Source organism: Pleurodeles waltl, chromosome 4_1 (assembly GCF_031143425.1).
Source record: "Pleurodeles waltl isolate 20211129_DDA chromosome 4_1, aPleWal1.hap1.20221129, whole genome shotgun sequence".
Lineage (NCBI taxonomy): Eukaryota > Metazoa > Chordata > Amphibia > Caudata > Salamandridae > Pleurodeles > Pleurodeles waltl.
The window spans coordinates 124,244,341-124,254,286 of record NC_090442.1 but is presented as its reverse complement, the minus strand read 5'-3'; the positions used below and the strand labels follow the sequence as shown (position 1 = coordinate 124,254,286).

Genomic DNA, 9,946 nt, shown 5'->3' with positions numbered 1-9,946 from the left:
GTATTTTTTTGTGTCATGAGTGTTATATCATTCTTGCTCAATGAGACGACATTCTTCTTCAGATATTTCAAGCTAAAGGTGGGCAGAAATGAATAGGCCAAACCATGATGTGGTGTTTGTTATCAGTGTTTGTTTACAATAGTGCATTAAGTGGTGATGGTGATAATTATGAAAATAAATTATTTACAATCTGTTGGCGCCTACGCACTCCAGCAGCCGTGTTTGGTTGTTCCCCCTCCTGTTGCAGGCCAGCATCCTCCTCTTCTTCGTCTTCAGGCATGTATGGGTCTGGTTCGAGGAGGGGAATGTTCCTTTTTACACAAATGTTGTGCAATATTGCACATGTGAGTATGATCCTACAGACCATCTCGGGGGAATATAGTAGGCTACCGCCAGTGATGTCAAGACAGCGGAACCTTGACTTGAGGATCCCAAAGGTGCGCTCAACAATGCTGCGTGTCCTCTTATGGGCGTCGTTGTATGCCCGCTCTGCAGCAGTACTTGGGTTCCCAAATGGTGTCATTAGCCATGGCTGGATGCCATACCCCTGATCAGCTGAAAGAAAAACACAGAATGGGATCATGTAGATGTAGCTGGCACTATTGAAAAGACCTTTAATGGCTGTAGTTGTCCTGTGTTGTCTGTGACTCTTTTGTGTACTAATGTGACATCCTATACTTGTAGGCTATACCATCTGCATTGTGTTGTTTCCTTGGCTGAACGAGTGTTTGTCTGCTAACCGTTTGTCATCAGTATGTTTTGGGATTTGCAGTACAGTGTGCCCTCCCTAGCATTGTGACTTGTGATACAGGTGTCCGTGTGTCTTCACTGAGGGTGAGATGATAGTTCCATGCACATTTAAATTTGGAAGTGTTGTTAACACATTCATATCAAAGTACCCTGTACATCCCATACCTTGAAACGTATGCAATGTATTAATGTAAAGGTCATTGTAACACTTACAATTTGCAAGGTGACATTTAGGCAACCACACTCATTAATGTCTTCGCATTAGGCTGTACAGTAAATTCCAATGTGTGACAGGTTCAATGGTGACTTAAGAAACATGGCTAGTGATGTAAGGACCTCAGTGTGTTCCTGTCTAGATGTTGCTGTTGTGGTGTATGTGTTGTGTGTCCTAGAGGGTTGCTGTGCAGTGTGTATATAAGTAGGTTTCTGAACTTACCAACAAGTAGTCCATTGCCATACCGTCCATCCTGGAAGTGTTGGTTGATGGTGCTGTGACGGAAGATGAATGAGTCATGTACACTCCCAGGATATTTAGCCACGATGTTGCTGATCAATCCCTGGTGATCGACTATGGCCTGCACGTTGATTGAATGTGTGTGCTTCCTGTTGCGGTAGAGGTGTTCTATTGCAGCAGGTGGCACAAGGCGTACGTGTGTGCAGTCGATTGCACCAAGGACGTGTGGGAAGCCACTGATTGCGTAGAACCCCTGTTTTGTTTCCTGCTGCTTCTGCAGTGTGTTAGGGAAGCAGATGTGGAGGGGTGTCAGGCGAATGATGGCATCCAGTACTTTTGGCAGAAATGCGGAGAATGATGGTTGTGATATTCCGCCAACCAGGGCACCAGTTGTTTGAAATGAGACACTTGCCAGCAGGTGAAGTACGGCAAGCAGCTTTGTTTCTATTGGGATGGTGCGGGGTGTCACTAAAGTGGGGGCCAACTGCGGTTCAATGTTGTGCGGCAGCTGCTGAATGGCCTGCCAGTTCAACCGGTACCTCTGTATGATGTTGTGTTCCCTGAGGCCATGCAGGGTTGTTCTTGGGCGGAATATTCTCTCCTTCCTTCTGCGCTGCCTTTGAGGTCCCTCCTGGTGTTGTTGTAGCTGCTGTTGTTGCTGCTGGGCTCTGCGTCTACGTGCACGCTGGATAAAAATCACCTCCATGTCTCCCTGTTGCTGCTCTGCTGCTCTGCTGTTTGTTCTGTGTGTTCTGATTAAATACAGGTGTGTTTGCCCCATTTTAACGCCTGCCCTGACCCAGGCGTTAAATTTTGACGCAAATCGGGCTGTGAGTCATTTTTTTGCTCCGCCTCCCAGCCGAGAGTCATTTTTGCCGGGAAGCATAAATATGACGCACGGCCGTTTGCGTCGTTTTTTGGACGGGAACGCCTACCCTGCATATCATTAACGCAGGGCGGGTTGCCGCATCCAAGAAATGACGAACACGGCAGAATTTTGTCGTGCGCGGGCTCGGGCATCAGAGTTTAAATATGGGGCAATGTTTGCGCTGATTGTGCATCAAATTTTTTGACGCACAATCGGCGCAAACGGAGTATAAATATGCCCCTAAGTGCTTTCTAATTGAGGTAATAACCATTGTGGGGGAGGAGGGACCCAGGGTCCACTATAATTCAATGGGGGGCATGCAGCTCACCGCCCCTGGCAAATTTCAGCCCCAGGACACCCCATCCTGAGGCCCATATTTTATCATTTATTTATTTTTGGGGGGGAGGAGGGCCGTACAGTTCTCCCTCAGGCAAGTTCTTCCCCAGGGACCCTATCCCCCAGTGCCAAGCCATGTCACATGGGTGCCCCTCAAAACACCTAGTCACTATCGTTGGAGACCGTGGGGTGCCTAAAGGCCCCCACAGTCCCACCCAGCTCGCCGCCTCCTCCATCCTTGTCACAGATAGAGAGCTGCTAAATATTTAGCTCCCTGTCTGCAAGAGCAATTGTTTCCTCTGTTTCCCTGCCCGCATGTCCGCAGGCGGGGAAACAGAGGGAACCCCTGTTCCCAGCAAGCGAGAGCAGTTTGATAGCTCTCACTTGCTGGAACCAGAATGTTTGCTCTGACCTCCAACCAAGTCAGAGCAAACAGCTATGTCCTGGGGGTGGGCACCTCGGGAAACAGCAGAAGCCAGCCCTGGCGTTTGGAAGACCATTTGTGTTGCATATATATATATATATATATATAAATATATATATATATATATATATATATATATATTTATATATATATATATGTAAAGAGATCATATTTACATATATATCTGGTTTCCTTGTGGGCTGATCGCACCCCCCAGATAAACCACACATGTATAGTAAAATGTGGTCTCTCTCTCTCTCTCTATATATATATATATATATATATATCCCCCCTGTCGATGTCACTTTTCTTTATTTGGCAGTCCCAGAGGTTGTAATCTGCCAGGGCAGCGCTTCAAGCAGTGCTGCCCTGAGGATTACGAGTCCCCATCAGCCAGCCTGCCCATGGGGCATTGCAAGCCCCATGGACCGAATTACGGGCAGTGGGATGTGCGATGGGTGCTGCTGCACCCGCTGCACCACCACATTGCCGCTGTCTCCATTAGGAGCCAGCTGCAATGTTGAGGCCCTGTTCACTGCTGGGCCAGCAGGCAGAAGCTCTGTTTCCGCCGGCCGGCCCAGCGGGGAAGCCATAATAGGTCCGGCAAGGTTCACGCCACACAGGTGGCCTGATTGCGGGATGGCCTCTGCGGCTCGCCAATATCATAATGAGGGCCTATGTCTTTTTTCGCTCTTTCTTCGAGGAAAGCTGTGTGTTGCACTATTGTTAATAGATCTGGGCCATGGTGCTTTCCTTATTTTAAATAGAACTGGGAGTCATGGTGGGAACTTTAGTTTTGACAAATAATAAATGAAACTCTGTGTTTGTAGTTTTATGTAGTCCTTTGCCAAGGATAAGCCTTATCCCTTTCAGACTTTTCTACCCTGGTGCCTCTACTTATACCTCCCAAGAACAGAGCAGCCAAATACTGGCCTATTCATGGGTTATATATACACCCGTTCACTTCTGGCAATGCAATGCCACCTTGGGTTGATCATTGTTCATGACAGGGAATAGTTTGCAATTTTCCTGAAAATTGCACTACGTATATATTGTTCTACTCGATTGCTAATTTGCAGGGTTAATCAGGGTGGCTTCACTCGGTTGGTGGCTGCTCTTTCAATGACATATGATTCGTTTTGCTTGTGTGAGTCTCAGCAAGTGATTGACTGGTAATATTCAGACACACTACCCTGGGGGTCCTATTATTGAAAGTGCTGCTGGAGAGCAAAAGGCATGTGTCCCCACTTTTTGGTGTCCTGGGCTACATTGGTATTATAAAAGGAGCATCAGATGCTCACGTGTTTCCTTCTGTAGCACCAGCACTCATACTACATGTGCACTGGCCCGATCTCAAGGGGAGTTCCCTCATTTGCCCAGGAGCATTTCCTCATGCACATGAGGGAATAGATTGCCTATGCACCCATGATTAATATAGATGTGAGCAGAGAGGCGAAGAGATCATCAGGAGATGCATTAACTGTGCATCAAATAGAGGTAGCGCTTGTTGTCTAAAATAACATTTCCTATGCATTTTGTTGCTGCATAGCTGTAAAGCCAATGCTTAATTTGGGCTTGTTGTTTCCGGTGCTGAGCACCAGCACTTATTTTTGAGGGCCGGTGCTTATTCTTTTGCCTCAGGCATTTGCTGTGAGCAAAAGACACATACGGGAAAGACGGAGGAAGGGAAAAACGAAAAAGCGTCACAAAGGCAGAAATCAGAAAGCTGAAAGAGTGATCTGAAGGGGCAGGGAGTGGCTTTAAATGGATTGCAAAGGCCTGAGATGGCTTCAGGATTACGCTGCCTCAGTATTCTGTGCTCGCACATTTAAATGCAGTAGCCGCGTGTTTAAGAGCAGAGCTTTGGGCACTGGCACGTTTTTATTTACAAATTAAGCACTGTGTAAAGCACTCTGACACTCTACACTGGGATGAGCAAAGCTATAAAATAAATAAAAGTGCGAAAGGGCTAACAAGAGATGAGGTGCCTCACTGGCTGGTGGTAGTGAGGGAATCCACGTAAAAGTAGTAATTAAGGGAGTGTGCCAATAGAGATTGTCGACCTGGCCCAGCTACAGAACGATAGTACTGGAAGGTGCCATACTAAACCTAAATGGGCGCACTTCAAAACTGCTCTGAAAACCCTCCACCAACTCCCAGTCAAAACCAGGAGCAATTGCAAGGTTTTCTTCACTGTCCAAAATACCAACAAAGGGAAAAAGTGCAAAATACACGTAACAATTAGCCTCATGCTAAATCCTAGCTACGTTTCTCAGGTTACTGGGACTACCCTGAACGCCTTCTTGAGGAATGAACCCAATCACATTTTCACAATCACAATCAATCACAGAAAACTCCTGAAAACTAAATGGACCTAACCTACCCGTAGTGTGTAAATACAGATAATTAAAATCGGATACTTTCTCCCCTTTTATATTTTTCAGTATTACCTAGATTTCAAGGACATATTACATTTACAAATCAAGCATATGAAGGACAAGTATAAGTAGAAAAAACTTACAGGGTCAGTTATGTGTATATATGTTGGTGCAAATTGCATTCAGACCAGTTTTATAGCAATCACACTCTAGCAGTTGAGAACGCATTTTGCCACCAGACCAGCATGCACACACTCCAACACACAAAAGTGGCTCAGGCAAACATAAGCACCACACATCCCACAGGCACTCACACAAGCACCACACCCCTGAAGATACACCAACATCCACTGCCTCCACTGTGCCCCCCTCCTCCATGTCCTCCACATACCTCCCAGTCTCGTCTCCACTCACACCTGCATACACTACGTACGTTTTAGTCAGGTTTGTTCAAATTAAGCGGTAGTGCACATACAAGAGGCACACATGCAGTTTGTGAGTGTTGCTAACTATTGGTTGGCACACTGGTGTAAACCAACATGAAATAGAACAGCACTATCATTATTTGTGCTCACGTGGTTTTGACTAATATTTATGCCTCATTTACACCGTCAATGGATCATTCACATTTGTATGCACATAGTGCAACCTGATATTGTGTGAGTCACAGAACTCTCTTTATACCTATGTTGGAATAAAGCAAGATGAATATATCTGTTTTGCATAACCTATTATCGTTTGCACACTTTTTACCCACCCAGTTACCATCAGGAATGTGTGGTTTAAAATGTCTGGTCTAGCACTGAAATTTAATTGGTGGGTAAATGGAGAATAACACACATCCACTGGGCCAACAATGGGTTTAGTTCATGAAGCATTAAAACACTTCTCAACAAGCCTCGTTGTAAGAATGCTACAAATAGGCAACTGTGGCTTTACAGTGAAAGTGCAGGTGTTTAATAGGAGATAATGCTTTTTTGACAGAGGACACCCAGGAAGTGAATTGGTGATCTGCAAAAATATATGAAAGGGAGCTCTCACCAAAGGACTATGAGTATTATGAATTCCTTCCATCAGCAACAACTTAAAATAACCATTATGTTAATATTTCAGAGTTCCAGATAATGCATCATGTGACCAGCAGAGAACTGAATCAAACCCTTGCCTCCGAATTCTTCCTGCTTGGCTTCTCCGATCACCCACTGCTGCAGTACACATTTTTCGCCTTGTTCCTGCTGATCTATTTGATGGCCCTCCTGGGTAACCTTTTGATTATCAGTATCATAGTATCAATTGCTCATCTGCATACACCCATGTACTTTTTCCTGGGCAACCTTGCCACCTTGGACATCTGCTGCACCTCCTCTATCATCCCGAAGATGCTGGAGACCCTTATGTCAGAAACAAAGTCTATTTCCTACTCAAGCTGCCTTACCCAACTTTTTTTCATTACTGCATTTCTGGGCACAGAACTTCTCATTTTGGCACTTATGGCGTTTGATAGATATGTGGCCATCTGCAACCCTCTTCGCTATACCAATATTGTGAGTATGGAGTTCTGCTTCACTACAGTGATCGCCATATTGGTTTCAAGTTTGGTTGTCTCCTTTGTCCACACCATTCTAATCACAAGGTTGTCTTTCTATGGAAGGATTGAACTGGACCACTTTTTTTGTGAAATACCGCCAGTCCTCAAGGTGTCTTCCTCTGACACAAATATTAATGACATGGTGACATTTGCAGCTGATGTGTTTTATGGCATGTTCTGCTTTCTCCTCATTGTCCTTTCCTATATTTACATCCTCTCCTCCGTGTTAAAAATCCCCTCAGCTGCCAACAAAAGAAAGGCCTTTGCCACTTGTTCCTCCCACCTCATGGTTGTCACCTTATTCTATGGAGGCATTATCTACACCTATGTACGCCCAGCCCTCAATGTCACTGGTGAAAAGGACAAGGTGGCATCTGTGGTATATGCTGTTGTTTCACCAGTAATGAACCCAATAATCTACAGTCTCAGGAACAAGGAGGTGAAAGGGGCGCTTGCTAAAATGATGACCCTGAAAATATGTTCTTCAAAAATGTAATATACTATGAAAAAAGGCATGTCTTCCAAAAATGTCACACTATTACACATTACAGAGTTTGAATTACAGCACTAACTCATAGACAAATATGTATGATGCACAGGTAGTAATAGCACCTATCTAGTTACGTTTAGGTCAAAGTTTCTACTTAATAACTTTGGCTCAGAGCAACAAATCTGCATGAAATGTTCCAAAAAAAGTTAAATTTGTGGACATTCATTATTTAAACCTCGGGGGAACAAATCGTAATTTTTCTACTATAATATATATTAGATCCAAAGCCCGCTGTCAAGTCTGCAGAGCCATGCTCTGATTTCTAACCACGAAAAATGTAGTAGCCACCATGGACGTATACACTTGGTCGAACATCATGTAAAATAAGCTGAACGGGCAAATAAGAGGGGTCGGCGGGGCTAAAACCTCAAAGGGACCTTCCTCATAATCCATGATTGAAAACATGCAGATTCTGCTGGGTGTTCCTGGACCTCCAGTGAGCCGTCTGTGAGTTCTGTGGATCATGGCTCGGAGCCGAGAACTTGGATAACCACATAAAGATTCAGGCAACCTCCGGCCAGGCCCTATGGTTAAAATCATCTGATGACATCCAATACTGAGTACATAGGGGATTGACCACCTGTAGTGGGTTTGGTACAGGATCTGCTGCACACATCAGAACACCGTATGCAGCTAGGATTGGCTGGATGCTGTTGGATGTTGTGTATGATAAAAAAAATAATTGATAAAAAGAGTGATCGTTTGAGTAGAACATCTCAATATTAGTTTAAAAAACCTCAAAAATTCAATGAAATAAGCACTGTTAAAGTGCAGTTATGTTTATGAATTAGAACTTAAAAAACATTTGGAAGTTATGGTTACATCTAAAATGCATTATTCACATAACAGACACAATCCAAATGCATTGCTAATTTTATCACAATATTTATACCAACAAATAACGACAGTTAAAAGTACAATGAATATGTGCACAAATTAAGAAATATTAATAATTCATAGGTGTCTCTTTCATAGTATTAAGTTAATGTGGTATGTAAAAACACGTGTAAGATTATTTACAGCATTTGTAATTGCATCTGCCATTTCAAGAGTAAAGAATTAAACATAGTGTTTTCTGTGGCAGTTATGGTTCACATGGATGATGTGCAAGTATTGTGTTCAGTTTTAGTTTTTAAACAACCAGCAACCTCATCAACCTACTCAACAACTTGTGCCATCCATCTGGGCCATGGCAATGGGCTGTGGTGTTGCACCAGTGACATTCACTGGTGGTTGGTCTCCCCTGGCACAAGAAGTCGAATCCATGGGAGCGGTTCAAAGGACCAGGCTTAGAAATTGTGTGGGCTTTAGAATTTGTATATATACAGATTTAGGGGGTGGCGGCTGAGATCCTTGGCAACAGTAAAACCCATGCAGCCATTTCTTAGGAGTGTAGTTTTAAACATCTGATCCTAATGTTGCAACACTTGCAACTCAGACTGGATGCCTGTCAAAGTATGCCACATATCAGACATGAAAGCAGAGCCTTTTCCAAGAGCTTCCAATTAGTTTGTGTATTCATTTGTTCATCAGTACCTCCTGGATCCACATCTCTTGGGCAGCAAGAACATTTGTGGATTTAACTTTCTGTCAAGGACCCACTCACTTAACACAACGTGTTGCTGCAGGAACGATGAGGATGCCACCAGTCCAGCACCAAAATACTGATTCTGAGCATGCCCACTGGTCAGTGTGAGGAATCCAAGAGAGGACTATGGCCCTCATTAGAACCATGGCAGACGGTTTTAAAGTGGCGGTAATACCGCCAACAGGCTGGTGGTAAAAAAAATAGAATCACGACCATGGCGGAAACCGCCAACACAGATAGCCACTTTAATACTTCGACCGCCAAGGCGGTAGCAACAAACACCACTGCAGTAACTGCCAACAGACAGGCGGAAGACAATGTACCGCCCACACTATTACAAGGCACCAATCCGCCAGCTTATCCGGGGCGGTACCAACGCCATCAAAAGCATGGCAGAAACAGTACTTTTAAGGGAAACCACTCACCTCTCGACACACAAGGAAGAGCCCGAATTGCAGATAATAACCATGTTGCTGTATCTATTAATACACCACAAAGTGGAAAGAAGGCGGTGGCAGCAACGACGCCGGTGAGTACTGCACCTAGCACACAGGGGAGGGGAGGAGGGAAAACAGAGTGACACACACATGCAAAACGCAACACCCCCACCCCCCACTCACAACAACACACACGCATATCCAATAACATCACAGATACACCCCGTCACCCCCTGGAAGAACCCAAGGACCAAACTAGTGTAATATTCAAATAATCAGATAGACAAAAAGAACAGCAAATAATCCATATAGACAAATATTTACAGCAAGTACACACGTCTGTACACTGTCCATGAAATTTCCATGGACCAGTGGTCCCAAAAAGCATGGGCGAAGCCCACACATGACACCTGCCTCAAAACGGAGAGAACACTGCAGGGGCATCAGGTTGAAAAACAAAACAGGCACCTCAGGGGGAAGGGAAGGGGGGGCACCTCAGCCGGATGATGGTACAATGCCACTGCTCCTCGAGGGGTCTCCATGCCCACTGCCTGGTCCTGGAGAGTGCAAAGC

At 44.7% G+C, this 9,946-nt stretch overlaps 1 protein-coding gene across 1 annotated transcript; it reads left to right on the top strand.

Moving 5' to 3' along the window:
• The first annotated feature begins 1,106 nt into the window (after positions 1-1,106).
• LOC138287117 (olfactory receptor 5V1-like) lies at positions 1,107-7,294 on the top strand. Its single transcript, XM_069227477.1, has 2 exons — positions 1,107-1,117; positions 6,355-7,294. Exons 1-2 carry the CDS (start codon positions 1,107-1,109, stop codon positions 7,292-7,294), a joined length of 951 nt encoding a protein of 316 aa, XP_069083578.1.
• Positions 7,295-9,946: the final 2,652 nt, after the last annotated feature.